Source organism: Chamaea fasciata, unplaced genomic scaffold (genome assembly GCF_029207755.1).
Source record: "Chamaea fasciata isolate MVZ Bird 193981 ecotype frontalis unplaced genomic scaffold, bChaFas1.0.hap1 SCAF_1, whole genome shotgun sequence".
NCBI classification, from domain to species: domain Eukaryota; kingdom Metazoa; phylum Chordata; class Aves; order Passeriformes; family Sylviidae; genus Chamaea; species Chamaea fasciata.
In genome coordinates this window covers 26,370,289-26,387,487 of record NW_027094086.1, presented here as the reverse complement: position 1 = coordinate 26,387,487, position 17,199 = coordinate 26,370,289, and the positions used below count along the sequence as shown (strand labels likewise).

The 17,199-nt window shown below is 39.4% G+C and overlaps 1 protein-coding gene across 1 annotated transcript in view; it reads right to left on the bottom strand.

Moving 5' to 3' along the window:
- The window catches only part of MMP16 (matrix metallopeptidase 16), a 165,509-nt gene extending 154,228 nt beyond the window's left edge, over positions 1–11,281 (bottom strand). Inside the window, exon 1 of the mRNA XM_066179167.1 lies at positions 11,114–11,281. Coding sequence (XP_066035264.1) covers positions 11,114–11,245 — 132 coding nt within the window. The 5' untranslated portion in view covers positions 11,246–11,281. The remainder of the gene's footprint in view (positions 1–11,113) is intronic.
- Between the last annotated feature and the right edge of the window lie 5,918 nt (positions 11,282–17,199).

The following is a 17,199-nucleotide window of genomic DNA, read 5'->3' as shown; positions in this document are numbered from 1 at the left end:
GAGAGAGAAAGAGGAGAGAAAGAGAGAGAGAAGAGAGAGAAAGGAGAGAAAGGAAAAGAGAGGAGAAAGAGGAGAGAGAAGAGAGAGAGAAAGAGAAGAGAGAAAAGAAGAGAGAAAGAGGGAGAGAGAGAAAGAGAGAGAGAGAGAGAGGAAGTGAAAGAGAGAGAGAAGAGAGAAAGAGAAGAGAGAAAGAGAGAAGAGAAAGAGAAAGATGAGAAAGAGAGAGGAGAGGAGGAAGAGGAAAGAGGGAAAGAGGAAAGAGAAAAGAGAAAGAGAAAGAGAAAGAGAAAAGGAGAAAGAGAAGGAAAGAGGAAGAGAAAGAGAAAGAAAGTGAAGAAAAGAGAGAAAGAGAGAAAGATGAGAAGAGAGAAGAGAGAAAGATAAGAGAAAGAGAGAAAGAGAGAAGAGAGAAAGAAGAGAAAGAGAGAAAGAGAGAAAGAGAGAGACACAAACATAAGGTGAACAGATGGTATAGGGACTTTGAGGAAAAAGATTCTATCATACTTAACATGTCATCACAGCAAATCTTATTTACCTTATCCTCTCCCCATTAATTTCTTAACATCCAGGGGTATGTGAACAGTATGGCTGCCTGTTACTGGTGCCTAATATAAAACATTAATGCCTGGAGAAATGCATCTTTAATTGTATGCCATAAAAATCCACAAATAATCAAATACAAAAGGAGAAGCTTAGCTACTGCGATGAAAGGAAGCATGAATGTATGTGAACAATTTACTCGTTTAAGGCTACATTATTTAAGGGTACATTCATAACAGAACAGTTTTTAATTGTGCATTGTGTGGTACGTACAATCTGAGCCAAAACTGATTTATTTTTAAGACTTTTACATTTATTTAAAATCAATTTTAGTATGTTTGGGTAACAAAAATTATCTTATTCAAATTTTCATTCTGAAAGGTAGTGTGATGCTTCTGTCTTCAGTTATCTAATGACATCTTTCACCTAATCCTAATAGTGTTGTCTACCAGGTTTTGCTACTCATTTTTTCAACGAAACAAAACAAAACTAAAACAAACAAACAAAAAAACTAAAAGCCAAGAAACTTAAGAAAACCCCACAAAAAAATCAAAAACAGTGTTCAAACTGTTATAGACATGTCTTTCATTTTTTCTGCTCTGGTTCTTTCTTTTGAACACATTCACTTCTAGAATGGTTTTTCTGATGACTAAATTGAAATGCTCTATTTATATTTTATGTTATTCCTCTACTACTTTTTATGAAAAAAAGTGAAACAGTCCCAAGATAAAAGAATGATGAAGATATATTCCTGGCTCTTCTACATCACTTTTCTTCTATTGCTCTTGATATGTATTGGAATAGGCTGGAAGCAGTCTTCACTTAGTTCAATGCACATTTGTGCAAGCTAGGTTACAGAGATGGGGAAACTAGATGATCCATATGAAGACGCATGATGGTCACACAACCTGGATTGTCAGCCCCCCCCGAAAAATGCCTCAGTCACTTACATCACATCCTTTTCCCTACATATTTAAAAATATTTACAACAGAGAAAAATATAATAAATACCTTTCCAAGCTGTCATTTCATGTACAAGAAATGAAGGATGGAAGTATCAGAGCTCAGCACTTCATAATCAACAAGGAAAAACAAACACTGAAACACTGTCCTGGGTTGGTTTGGAGATTTTTTTATTATTATTTCATTTTTCTAAATATATAGAAGTAATGAGAGCAAAAAGAAAAAGCCTCACATGCCAAGACCAAAATCAGGCTTTACAGTTAACAATGTATTTCTATTACTTCTCATAATAATAATAATAATACATTTTATTGCATGAAAGACCATTTCTTTCACTTGCAATTAAACATAAACCACAACACAGACAGATAAAATCTGTCAATTTCTCTGCAAAGACAGTGGGTCAAAGCAATTTCCTAGAAGAGCATTACACAACCAGTGTCTGTGGTAAAAATGTGACAGGATCATCACCTTCAGATCCGCATGCCATACAAAAAGAAAGTAATTTCCTCTGTTGTACACTTTGTAAATATCCACCACTACATTTAAATGCAGTATCCTCCTCCCCAGTGAAAGGGAGGCTTGTTTTTCAGTTTTACTATCTATGTTTTAAATTGATAATTTTCTTTCTGCCTTTCAGCTGGTAATCTTAATTTTCTAAGAAATTACGTCTTCCCCTTGCCAACATCTATTTCACACCTATAAAGGAATTTGTGATTACATCCCAGCAAAAACGAACAGCACCAATGAAATAAAACAACTTTTTCTCTACAATATCATGAGAAAAAAAATACTAAAGACCAGATTTTCTAAGGTGAGCATTTCTTTTCAAATTATCTATACAGCTTTGAAACCAGTTCAATTGTTTCATAAAAGAGAAAAAACACACAACACAATCTTCATATATTACCAAGATGTCACATGAGTGGGAAAATCTGATGAAAATTGATATAGATTTATCTTACAGCAGTTACTTTGTTCACCCTAACTGTGTCACAATATGATGAGTATACACGTGAGTTAATACAATCAGAAGCTCAAACAGGGCATCAGTCCCAGAGGGATATTCTTTCACAGAAACACGGAATGGATGATGTTGGAAGGGAGCACAATGAGTCATCTGGTCCAATCTCCCTGCTCAAGCAAGGCCATCCCAGAGCACACATGGCACAGGATTGTGTCCAGATGGTTCTTGAATATCTCCAGTGAGGGAGACTCCATACCCTGTTCCAGTGTGAGTAAAGAAGTTCTTCCTCATATTCAGGTGGAACTTCCTGTGTTCCCGTTTCTGCCCATTGTCTTCACTGTCTCTTGTCCAATTGCTCAGTATCACTGAGCAGAGCCTGGCTCCATCCTCTTGACACCTTCTCTCCAGACACTGATGGGATTTCCTCTCAGTCATCACTTCTCATGGCTGAACAGGCCCAAATCCCACAGCCTGTCCTTGTAGGAAAGCTGCTCCTGTATTGAGGAGCCCCAAACTGGGCACAGCTCTGCAGATGTGGCCTCACTATGGCTGAGGAGAGCAACAGGATCACCTCCCTCAGCCTGCTGGCAATGCTCTTCCTGGCACCCCAGGATACCTTTGTCTTTCCTGGCCACAAGGACTCACTGCTGGCTCAGGACCAGGTAAACCAGGACCCCCAGGTCCTTCTTTGCAAAGCAGCTTCTAGCAGGTCAGCCCCCAGCCTGTACTGGTCCATGCAGTTGTTCCTCCCCACGTGCAGGACCCTGCACTTGCCTTTGTTGCATTTCAGATGGTTCTTCTCCGCCCATCTCTCCAGCCTGTCAGGGTCCTTCTGAAGGGCTGCCCAGCACTCTGAGGTATCGGCCACTCCTCCCAGCTTTGTGTTGTCAGGGAACTTGCTGAGGAGGCCTCTGCCCCTTCACCCAAGTCATCGATGAATACGTTAAACAGAACTGGACCCAGTATTGAACCTTGGGAGATGCCACCAGTGACAAGCCTCCAACTAGACCCTGTGCCACTGTTTATAACCCTCTGGAATCTGCTGTTCAGCCAGTTCTCAAACCACCTCTCAGTCCACTCATCCAATACACACTTCCTGAGTTTGTGATGATGCTGTGAGAGACGGCTTTGAAAGCCTTGCTGAACTCGAGGTAGACAACATCTCCTGCTGTCCCCTCATCCATCCTGGTAGTTGCTTCATCATAGAAGGCAATCAGGCCAGTCAAGCATGATTTACCTTTAGTGAATCCATGCTGACTACTCCTGGTAACATTCTTATCATCCATGTGACTAGAGACAGCCTCTTTTCCAAAGCACTGAGCCAACCAGAATAGAGGCAACCCTACCAAGTGGTAGCAGCAGAGACATAAATCTACTTCCACCCCGGCCACACAGTGTACATGCTCTTTTACGATGAAGCTGTAAGGAATTTTCTCCAATATTCTTTACAAAAGACATCTTCTACAAATACTCCATAACCCAACAGTCTCATTTCACACTGCTATTCCACACAAGGGTTAATCATGATATGATTCATAATGAATTAATAAAGAGAGCAAAATATTTTCATCCACAGTCACAAAGCAATTGTTGAATAATATGGTTTATGGTTTTTTCACAGTGTAATAAAAACTGCTATTGTTCTACAGAGAGAAAGCATCAAGTGACTTTAGTGTTCTTCTTATTGCTTCACCTGCACATCACCTAGCACAGCAGTTTTAACTCTAGACTGTGAAACCCCTTTCCCAATGATTGGGTTAAAGCTTCAAAACTTGAGATTGGATTGCCTAATATTAAGCTCTGAAATCAACAGGATATAAGTTTCCTAGCACCCTGAAGCCTTGATCTTGAAATTAACAGGAGTTTCTAAATATCGTAAAAATACCTGAACAAGTCCCTAAGTCAATTACGTGCTGTAATAGCTCAAAAGGTATGCTAGAGACATTATTATTACAGCTGAACTGCTCAGCTGGTATAAACCAGATGTTAATAAGCAAAGGAACATTGTACCAATAGTTTTGGTTAATAAGTAAAACTACAGAAATATTTTTTCTTTATCTGTAATTTATGTCAAATTTAATTCAACACAGAAATAAAGTGTTGCCACTTAATTGCTCTTAGTGTACAGCAAAGATGCTTACAATCAATGATGATAGGCAGGAACATGAATGAACAGTTGCCAGGCAACTAATAAATAAAGGTTCCAAATAGCATGACCTCTCTTTAAAGGATAAAGCTCTAATCATAATTATTTTTCAAATCCATTTCAGTGCCAACTAAAATCACGTTTGCAGCACTAATCCTGGCCTTCCTTATACAGAATGAAACCAAATCTATCATTTGACGTATCACAGATAACAAATTAACCAGACTCAACCTGCTCCTTCAGATTATGGTCAACAGTGCAGTTTGAGGGTAGCAAAAAAGGTTAGACAATAAACTGGAATCTGAAATAGAGAGCTGAGAAGATTTAAGCAATTTAAATAGGGTAATTAAAGTATTTTTTTAAAGTTACATTGTTTCCTTAAGGATCTTCAAACAGTATCAACACAAAATCCTCCAATGTTTAACATCATAAAATGATCATTCGGTAAAGTACAAGGATGAGACAGATTTTAAAATACTAAAAACAGATGCACTTTGAAATGCTTTAAAATCTGTATAATACCACATTCTATCTTTATAAACTCTTACAACACAGTCTTGCTGAATGCATAAGCAGAGCTGAGGTGCCTAGAGCAAGCACTGACCTTTTAGATGGATTCAAATAAAACTGACAAAGAGCAGCATAAATCTTAAACCAGTTAAAGAACACAGTACATCCACTTTGAAGAAACAATGAATGGTTATGCAGGACTTTTACATTATGCCTTCCAAATAATGGAATGGGAGAGCTTGGGCTTGTTCAAGGTTTACTGGTGGGCTAATAAATTTTGTATTTATTTTAGTAAGCTCGAATGTCAGAAAACATTAGGAATACATGTTTTTGTAGTTTTATCTTGCACTAAATAAGGTGATTACATAAATCTCTTTAACCATTTTATTTCTTCCTTTAGTAGAACTGAGATTCACTAATGGCTGTGACGCTTAAACACTAAACTGACAAAAATTTGCAACAGGAAAACAAGTTGAACTATAATAATAAACAAGTATGTTGTGTACCACACTATAACATACTATGTCAGCAGTGAACCCAGAAGAACAGGCACCATCCTTCCAATGTAGCTTTGAATAAAATTGGCAACAGAATCCATGAACTTCCCTGCAACATCAGTAGCACAAAATAATCTCACACTTTACAGTAGAAAATGCACTCTAAAAACTAAGTAGTGTTTCTTTGTATCAAATGAGAGCAAGTTCATTATATAGTAGGTATTCTCCTTCTTCGATAGAAAAGCATTCTGTTGCCTACCATCAGACACATAATTTTTCCAGTTATTTTCCTTATTTAGATATATCTGCTCACCAGAGACCTTTATAGGAGCTTTTCTTTGTATCTGTATTTCATGAATAAGCACATAGTAAATACACCACATTATATCTGTATTTTCCTTGACTAATATTTCACCCACTAATCATCTTCATCACTTAATTCAGTAACTCCTCTCCATCTTTCTAACAATTTCCGTTTGAACTCCTTATTCTAACAAAAGTCCAGTTAATTTCATTGATATCCTATGCAAGAGTGAGATTCAGAATTTAAGTAATCAGGAATCATGCATACTGACTGTAACTTAAAAAAAGGAAGAAGATCCTGCAAATTCCTGTTAGGACACATGGCACTATTGATACCAAAACCACCTTAACTGCTTTTCCATCGTTTTCTGCTTGGATTTTAATGAACTGTAAAAGTATTGTCTTGTGTCTATAAACCTCACAACCAAGTCCACTAGTTAAAAAGTGTGTAAAGGTGACATTGGAGGATTTTTTTCCCCTCCCGAATGTTTATTCCTTTTCAGTTGCCAGCTGAAAAATGAAACTGGTCTAAGCCTAAAAGACTAAGAGCTTATGGAATAAAAGGTCATGCCTTACCATTTAGCAGGAGCTGGAGGCTAATTGTAAAGTTTATTAACAATGAAAACAATGGGGTTCTCAGAAACTTATTACCATGGAGGAAACTGATGTTATTTTTCTGAAGTTTGGATTCCACTGTGTTTTGTTCCACAACATGCAGTTTAACTATCCCACTTTTGACAATGGGAGACAACTATTGTTTTAAAGATCTCCTCACAGTAAAATTAGAGTCATTTCAAGACCTCCCCTACAGATTCAAGTCTATACATTTCGCAATAGAAGGAGGAAAACAGCATAACTTCCAGCTTGAGGAGAGAGATGATGAGGCATGCTGTCTCTCTAGTGCTTCCCATATCAGGGTACAGTCAATGAAACTAGGTGGAATTCTAAAACACTTTCCTCAACAGGGCTTAAACAGACACTCATCTGAGTAAGAGTAAGCAGCATTATGTTCAGGAGATCAATTATATTCTAGATGCATGCTGATCCTGTCTTCTGATCAAGGAATTTTTGTTCCAATAACCATTTTTCCCATACCAAAATGGTAATATTTGTTTTCTTTTTTTTTTTTTTTAAATATTGGATATTTAATAGTTAATTAAATATAAACATACTTATTATTCAAGTACATACAAAAACTAATGGATGACATTGGGAGATAAATTTGCAGAACAATACCAGCTCAAAAGTGCAATATCGTATGGTTTAGGAAAGCAAACATAAATTTATTTATATTTATTACACACTAGATGGATGATACTTGTGAAGGACCTTCTATGGACACTCCCAATAACACACAAAGGAGTTATCTTTGAGCTACACAAAATATTATTACTATACTGAGGAGCCCAGTAGGAGGAAGAAGGTAGTTTGTTGCTCTATTACTTTTTAGTAACAATTAGCTTCGTTTTTGATTCAGTTTTATGTTTGGAATGTTCTTTTCATAACTGTTATTCCATTCACTATCTCATCACTATCACTGATGGACATCTTCCCCTGCTAGTGTACAGACGTAGTTGAAAATAGCAGCAAAACTCAACACTGAAGATACAGTCTTTCACTAATATACTTACTGAAGTTCAGCTCTAAGAGAGGGAGCTATGAGTGTAGTCCTTAGCTTATATCACGATGTTAGAAACAAAATCTCATAAAAATGCTACTGGTAATCAATGAATTTTGAAAATTAAAGGAAGCTAAAAGCTTCCTTCAGATACAACTAAGTGATTCCTAAATTTCATCAAGATTTCTTAAGCTATCAGTTACAATCATCTCTCCTGAAGCTTTAGCACAAAACTCTCACCAATACAGAGTGCAAGCGTGCCCCTCTCATGTACCATACTCCATGATCTGAGTCCTACTCTGCTATGTCAGTTACAGTAAATACTGAATACACAAATTCATTTCAGGATATACAGCTGAATTAAGCTATTATCAGAAGCTTGAGGAATTCTTCCATTCAGTTTGGCTAAAAGAAATTTTAGGGAGAGGCAACCAAATTACAAGGAACAGAAATGTTCACACAATGTTGTAAATTTCAGCTTTGTGTTTTACTTTTAAAAAGAAACATTATTATGTAATGTCTTTGAGCTACAGTAGTATCTCTTAAGAATTGCCCTGGCTCACAGTACTGAAACAAACAAACCAAAAAATTCAACAAGACTGCACAGATCTTACTTATCAATCAGGTAAGTGAATTAAACAAGACAGAACAAGAGGAAACAAATCATCTCCACATTTTATAATGTTCAACAGGTATTATCTGTATTTTCTTTAAGGACAAGAAAGAATGAAAAGTAGATCTGTTTTCCAACCATCTTAGGCACTTTTTTTCAGTGACATTTCATTCAACTATATGTATGTTATTTCTTTCCTGAAGCCTACTTTGCATATTTATTCTTACTGTCATAAAAAATCTTTGTTACATTTTCACAATTTACTCTGAAGTACAACTGTTTTATGCACTTGTGCTGACATGCAGAGTTTTACAGCACAATACATACTTGCTGTTGCCAAGTCCTTTGCCTCAAATTTCCCATGCTTTTAGCCTTTGCTGTTCCCAGCAAAAAGAAAATTGTATTTTCAGCACTATCCGAACAATGTGAACATGGCAATGGCTGTTCTGGGGCAAATCTGAGGTTCATTTAGTCCAGGACAATGTCACTAGCAGTGGTCAATGGCACTGACCTAGGAAAAAGCCCCGTATTAGGACAACTCTCAAATAATACAGCAATCCCCTGCAACACTCTTCTGGCTCCTAGCAATGCGTGGCCCAAAGACTTAAATATGAAAAGACTGGAAGCATTGTCATATGATAACACTCTTCATTTTCAGAACGGCTGGAAAGAAGAGCAGGAGATAGCATATTTCAAAAAGGAGAAATATGTGCCCTCATCACACATACATGACACTTCATTCTATCCAACGGTGTTTCTTGCTCCTGATACTGCCTTTACCCTCAAAATGTGCTCTTTTCCATATGGCAGAGGAGGCAAAAAATGAAAGTGTTTTCCTTCTTTCCTCAGAAAACCTCCTCCTGACTGGAGCAGGCCTCCTGTTCATATTCCACTTGACTAAACCAATCTTTTTCTCCTCCCACACTAGCTCCATCTGCCGCCCGTCTCTCCAGCAGAGCCAGATGCCAGCAAAGCAGACTGCTGTGGGAGGAGAAAGTTCTGTCGCTGGAATTTCATCCCTATACTCTGCAGGGGGCCAGCCTGTGAAGCATGGGGAAGATACAGAGAGCAACTTCCTCTCTACCACACTCCTTCCCCTGCTCATCAGTAAAGAAGGCAGCTGAGGACATGAGCAGAAGGATAAAACATCGATGTGTGCTCCTAAATACGCAGCTTTAATATTCATTTAGCAGAAGTCTCAAAATTGTACTCCAGACCGGAGCATGGTATACACCAGATAAACATGTGAGAAGACATGAGTCCTGCTCCAAAGACCTTATAATCCAAGAGAGGCAGAGATGCACATTTGTGATAAGGATCAAATGAGTGACTAGAGCACAGATGACAGAGAAAAAAGACTTGGATTTATAATCAGGAGATATTTTAATGGTGGAGTAAAAAGACAATACTTTCTGGAGTGATGGAAGTCAAAGAAAGAATCAATGGATGAGTGTTGTTAAGCTGACAGAATTGCAAAGGAAACTGCCTGTAGAAAAGGAAAGAGTAGGATGAAAACAGACATGGAGAAAGAAAATGTGGGTTCTTTATACATTTGATGTGATCTTGCATGAGACAGAGGAAGAAGACATACAGGTAATAACTTTACACAGTCTAAGAACAGAGGAGGATCTGCATGAGCAGTCTTGTCAGAGAAAGGAGCAAGAATGTGCTGAATGAGAACAAGAGCTCATATACAACAAGCAAGTGTGCATATGTGTGAGACAGGGACACAGACTTCATTCTTCTGAGAGAAAAAATCATGGGAACCCAGGAGACTAAAGAGACTATTAAAAAAAAAAGGCTGGTGTATGGGTGCAGCAGAAAGTTTTGAGTGGGGTTGGCAGGACAGAAGAAAGTGAAGGTACAGAGCAACCTAACAGAATACCAGAATTACATATAGAAGTTGGAAGAGCACATATAAATTACAGAGACATAAGAAAAATTAGTAAGTTGAACCGACAAGGAAAAGAAGAAGGAAATAGACACATCACATTGCAGTAGAGTGAGGGATCACAGCAGAACAAATGGAGTGACAGGATGGAGAAAAAGGAGGAAAGAATATATGCAAAGATGATATAAGTCAGTAAAGAAACATTAGTTAAGTGAAAGCACTACATAAAAATTCCTAATAGGAAAACTGGGATTGTGGACAAAGGTCACTGGAAATGGATGGTCACTGTAAGTGTAAATTCTTAGGATTTGCCCCATCTTGGCATCCCCACATTTTACCATTTTCTCTTGGATGAACAGTTTCCTTGTCCTCCACACCCCCTAACTTCCGAGCTGTAGTTGCACCTTTATGCCGTTTGTTTCACTATTTCTAGTGGCAACTCTTTCTTACGTCTACATGGGAAAAAGATCCTTTTTATTGTTATTTTCAGACACTCCACCACAAAGAAACGGGCCAAAAATCTCAAGTTTCCTTCCTGCTGTCACCATAACGCTCTTTCATTCATTCTTCGGGGAAAAAAAAATAAAATAATAATAATAAAAAAACCGCCACCAAACCGAACCAAAAAAGGCTGGGAAAATTCAGCAATACAGTGATATCTTAAGTCCGAGACATTCAGCGAACCTTTCCTGAGTTGTATGTACATACTGCGCCCAGGTTTCCTCTGTGCCCGGGTGAGGGTTTCCCGTCTCCCGCGGGCTGCGCTCCAGCGCCCGGCATCGAGCTGCCGGGATAACGGGATCTCCGGCTGAAACGCATCCATCAGGCGGGGCAGCGCGGGGAGGGGAGCTAGCTACCGGCTGCTGGAAGGAAACCCTACACAGACGTATGCCCTGGCTGCTGGAAGACATGGCTGGCTGGCTATTTGATTTGATGAACATAAAAAAAAAAAAAAAAAAAAAAAAAAAAAAAAAAAAAAAAAAAAAAAAAAAAAGGAAGGGAGGAAAGGGAGAGGGGGAAGAGGGGGAAGCACACACGCTCGCACACGCATCCGGCTGATCTTACCTCCACATTGAAATACTGCTCCGCTTTGCACACTGTAGCACATAAAATCCAAATGAAGGTTTGCAAGAAAAACACCCTGGACTGAGACACGAAATCCAACCGGCTTCCAGTGCTGGATGCGAGTAAGATCATAGTGAACTGTGCTTCAGCGGATGGAAGATCTCTCTTTCTCTCTTTGCCTTAAACAAATGCACAAACAAACCAACCTCCCCCGTGTCGGTGAAGAGCCCGTAGCGCAGGTTCACCCACAGCCGGGGAGGAGGAGGAAGAGAAGGAGGAGGAGGAGCAGCCACTTCACAGCACAGGCGGCGGCGCGGCAGGGTCAGCTCTCGCTCATCCTCACCACCAGCCCCGTAAAGAGGGAATGTGGCGTCCGAGTGCAGTCGCTGCTCCTGCACGACTCCTCTCTGCTCAGCAGCAGCAGCCGCCTCCCCGTGTCCTCCCTCCGCTCCCGCCTCCTCCTCCTCCGCCTCTCCTCCTCCTCTCCTGCCTCCTCCCCTTCAGCCTCCGCCTCCTCCCGGGGAAGGCGGGCCGGCTCAGCTCCCTGCCGTGGCCCGGCCCGGCCCGGCTCCCTGCTGCGGCTCGGCTCGGCTCGGCTCGGCTCGGCTCGGCTCCCTGCCCTGCCCTGCCCTGCCCTGCCCTGCCCTGCCCTGCCCTGCCCTGCCCTGCCCTGCCCTGCCCTGCCCTGCCCTGCCCTGGCTCGCCTCGCCCCCCGCCGCTCCCCTCCACTCCAGAATGTTCAGCCGAAACCTACATGGCCCCGCCCCGTAGGCGGCCTAAAGGCTACGGCCCCACCAGGCGGCCCCGGCGCGCCAACGCCGCGCGGCCGCGCTCGCCGAGTCCCGGCCCGCAGCCTCCGTGGGCGGCTGCTGGGGAGCGGCGGTCCGGCACCGGCAGCCCAGGAGCGGCCCGCGGCCTTTCCACACGGTTCCGTTCCCAGGAGCCGCACGAGAGCTGGAGCCTCCCCGCCTTCCTCACGGCGCGGAGCGATCACCCCGAGCCACCCGCGGCTCCCGCCGGGCGCCAGCGCTGCCGCGCGGTGCCCGTGCCCGGGGCGTGCCGCGCTCCCCTGCCCGCGGGGCTGGTTGCGTGTGAAAATCCGCTCAATGCGCCCGGAAACATGGCCATACGCTTAAGGGAATATAGCACAGACTAACTTCATGCTGGATATTATCATATTCAAAATGCTTTGTGAATACGGCAGATGAACCGCTCTTGCAGTGATTTAATGGTAAACGGGGCTTTTTATGCGGCCCTTTGGTATGTCATCCACTGAAAGGAAGGTGAGATGATCCATAACATCAGTGGACATGACATTGCAATATTGCATCCTGGAGAAAAAGGGGGAGGGAAAACAAACAAACAAGCAAACAAAAAAACTTAGCAGTTTACTGGCCAAAAAAAAAATCTTATCTTTTTTTTTTGTTTGCTTATAAAAAAATATGTAAAGATACTTGATCATTATATGAGACAAACAGAAAGTAGAAGACGTACCGGATGTGAAATTTCCATACTCTGATAGTTGAGGCCAATGGCTAAAATTAAAACACACATCTAGTCTGCGCTAGATGTACACAATTTTGACAGTACTTAGTAGTAGAATGTAGGAGTGTATTAGGTTGTCCACCATTTGGTATCTTAAGAGTAGGACAGTTAGGTGAAGAAGTCATAGTCTGCCTAACCAAAAGTAATCCTGTTTAAGCAGAATTTTTCATGTGATACACTCTTTTCATGTTCTGATCCTTAGTAATGTGAATGATGAAATTATGAAATATAGTTGTCAGCAAGCTAAAAGGACCTGTTGGCACTCTGGTGACAAATATGGGAAGTCAAATTAAAGAAATGAATAATTAGGCACAAGTTAAAGAAATGTCTTGGAATAAGCAGGAGAAAACGTGATGCTGACGCATGCAAATTATATTTGGGAAGTAAAATTAAAAAGTAAAATCAAAAAGATACTGGTAAAATAAATGCACTTAAAAAAATAATATGGGGGCTGTAATGTAAATATGACTCAGCAATGTGCTACCATTAAAGAAAAAAGACATCGTCACCATGGAGTGTATTAGTAGGTGTGCAGTACATCTGACAGGAGGAATTATCTTTCTGCAAGGGGTTGATGAAGCCAACTTTGTTTGGTCTCAAACTGAAGACAGTCCAGAGGAAAATTACAAAATATTAGAACATGTAGAAAGTTAGAGATGGGTATAGAAGTTAAAAAAACACTTGTATAAGAAGATAGAAGTAAATGATCTTTTAATGTGGTAAGTGTTGCTGTGAAAAGGACAGAAATATTTCATTCTTTCTGGGGAAAAAAAAAGTCATCTAAATTATTTATAAAGTTCAGATTCAATGTTGGACAAAACTTTCTAAGATGTTACAGTTTATATACCAATATATATGTGTTTTTATATATACTGCAACAATAGTGTCCCATATTTAGCATTTGGAACAAGATACCTACCAAGTTGGAAGTGTGGAATCTCTTCCATAAGTAGGTGTAATAGGCGAGATTATTATAGTTAACCTCTCTATTCTTTGGGAAGTGGATTGTATTATGAGATCTAGTAAACTTTTTTACTTCTAGCAAAAATAATTCAGTAATTTCTTTCCTTTTATTGCTGTGAATTCATCACTGTAACTGGTATGAAGGACTAACTTTATACTGTCCCTATTGTTTCTCCTCTTTCCCAAAGGGGCTGTGTGTACCCTCAGCAAACACTAGCTCTGTGTTTGCTGGTCTGTTTTGTAGAGCCTGCCATTAGTGCAATATCCAGAAATGGAAACAGAAATGAAAATAGATAAGTTACTCTAACAGGAATTTCATTTGTTTACCCTGCCAGGACTGCTGTGGCTATTTATTGTGAAAAGCACAGGGCCATAAATACAGCTACCTCCTTCCTTTACACTGTAGCTATTGGAAGAAAGAAGAAGAAAAGCAATGGTATGAAGAGAATGGTGCACAACGAAGGCACATGAATATTTCTTAAGCATGTTTGAGGAAGAGAAAGATCACACAGGTAGAGAGAGAAATTGGTGAAGTAAGAAAGTAGCAATGTATGAATAGGAGCACCAAGGGAGAGACAAGGCATATGAAGGACAGAGAAGATATTTGAAGTAAAAGATATCCTTCAGGAATGCTTGTGTGAGTGAAGAAATGCCAGCAATGGTGGGAAAGGGCTTTGAATATTTATGAGTAAGCTGCAGGCAGAAACATACAAGAGGAGGGTCAGAGCCTCATGAGACATGCAAGAAGGATAAAGAAAATAGAAAAGAATTTGAATCTCCATACAGAGCACTGTTTGTACTTATATGTGTATGGGATTATGATAGAGACTAAAGAAAAGACAAAAAAAAAAGCAACAAAGATGAATGGATAAGTAAACAAGTAAAGACGGAAGAAAACAGAATAATGGAATAGGAAAGAAATGGGAAGTGTTTGTTGAAGTGCTTGAGTGATTCAAGTCATGTACTTTATAAGCATCTTAAAGATTTTTGTCTTTATCAAATACCCATATGATTTTTAGATTCTTGCCTATGGCAGATACCAGCACTAATTAATAAGCAGTGAGCTGGTTTGTAGGGAAGCAAAATTTAAAAAGTGAAATTTTTAGTTCTAAAACTTTTAGCCTTTTAAAAAGGCAGGAAGAGACCTCTCTCTCTGGTACCGTGACTGGTACTGTGTTACCAGTCAGCCTGTATACTGGCAGAGTTTCTTAGACTCTAGAATATGTATTTTATGGATGACTGTAGTCACAGGTTTGCAGTGAATAAATACCAGAATCTGACATAGACGTGATACATTCCTATGTCCAGCTTTGAACACAAGGCAAAAATCTTTCACTGTTCTCTTTACCAATTATGAATAGAAATTTATATGAAAAATAATAATTAGAAAAAAAAAAAAAAGTTCTTTCTGCAGTTTGTGTTGCTTAGCTGCAGATAGTACCAGCTGGAACTTTTGAAAAAGAGAGAGCTTCATTACAAGATAGAACAAACTGCAAAAAGTGAAGGTAGATATCACATATTCCACACTGTTATATTTAGTTGTGGTTTGCAAAAGATTTTCTGAACACCTTGCCTTTTATTTGTGGAATGAGATTTTCATAGATCTGTCCATATGAATTCTGTTTGAGTGTTTGAAAGCTCCTACAGGATGTGAAGGCAATGGTCGAGTTTAACAGTGTAGGAGGGATTATTGCATTGAATATATATTCCTGTCAAGATCACATTCATATTGCCTGTGTTCAGGTATCTGTTTACCCAAGGTTCACTGTAGGTATAAGGTTATCCTGTCAGGAAGTAGAACTGACTTACACTGTCTGTGCACTTTACTGTGTTGTCTTGCAGCTCCATCGATGGCTCTATAAAGAACCTAATTAAAGATAACAAGAAATGACAGTGTAAAACCTCGCACATGGTTGTAGAATCACAAAGAAAATACTTATAAAAACCAGTAATATTTCAGAATATTTTGGTTCATGCGTGGTTTGGATTTTTGACAGAGACAGTGAAGTCAGAGAGGAGGAATATCTGAAAGTGTAAGGTCATTTGGGTTTTTTTAAGGAAGTTTTAAATTGAATTTCTTATTCATAGAATCATAATATAATAGAATAATTTAAGTTCAATGAGACCTTTAGAAGTCAATGTCCAACTCTCTACAAAGCAAAAGAAACTTGGTTTCTCTGGTGCTTGCTCAGGGGGTTATGAATGAAGTTAGTCTAACCCATCATCATTTTTCATCTGCAATGTGATTTCTCTGTCTCAGAGGGCTATTTTGATGGTAAAATCTCTTCTGTGAGACATTTGTCCAGCTTTCAGGACAAATTTTTGGTCTCTGTAGAGACAGCACTCTTTTCAACAAGTAGAGCAGATATCTCCTAATCTCTTGAAGGCAGGAGAACTGGTGAAGTGAAATAGGAACAGAAAATAGGACTCTGTAGCTGAATACTGAGAGAAATACATTTGAAAGAGAGAACACAGAGTGAGAAAGAGAAATGACTCCTGGAAGAAAAAACATCAATAAGTATACAATAATTAAAAAATCTCTTTTTTTATAACATTTTTAGGAACATGAGTTATTATTGGGTTATCAAAAGAGAGGAAAAAATGCACTGAAGCAGTCAAGTCTTTGACTTCTTTAGTCCCTGAAACTGTTCACATGAAACTTTATTTTCTTTGCTTTATGACAATTTTCATGCTGCTTTTTTCTCTCCCACTCTTGGTGGCTTGTCTCCATGCTTTCTGATTTTTTTGCTTTCTTGCAGAGCAAGAAAGGCCCATTCAAACATCAAGTCTATCAAAACTTACCCAAAATATTTGTCTCAAATTAGAGGATTCTTTACAGCCAAAAGCTTGAAAGCAGTCCATCTGTCCTTTGGACTGTGCTGGTGATTATTCACCGAGTTTACTGTAGGGTCTGAATGGCAGTTCAGTGATTGTTTTGAGATTTTAACAATCTCCTTAATTTCTACGAAGTTTCCTGTGTTTATGATCAATATTCCTGTTAGGTTAGAGAAGAACACAGTACATGAAACAGAAAAAATAACACAGAGCAGTGTCAGGTGAGTGTGCCAGATTTGAGGAGGAAGACTTGATGGGTTCTGAGAGAATACATAAGCATAGCTAAATGGCTTGAAAAGTAACCAGCTCCTCTGAGAAATATTGAAGGGTTTGGTCAAGAAAGACACAAACAGATGTCTGTCATAAATATTATGTTTCAGAGGTGCTTAAAGGGCTACTTAATAGATGGCCTCTACAATGTAAACATGAAGTCCTCCGTAGCTCTGTATCCATTTGAATCTTAAATGGGAGATAAATAGTCCAGGTTTTGTGTTGCTCAAACCCAGCTGGAAATTCCACATCAAGATGGGTAAAGGTAGGCATTTTTTAAATTACTCTATTAATTAACTTTCCCGTATCAACTGTACGTACAACTTATGTCATTTGTTTCATTGTCCAGAAAACTGAATTTTATGTTTTCTCTTTTCAGCTTTTAACATACTTAATACGTTTTTTCCCATATGTTTAAAGTGTAATTGAACATTGGAAGAGTTACATGGGGAAAAATAAGTCTTGGCAATTGG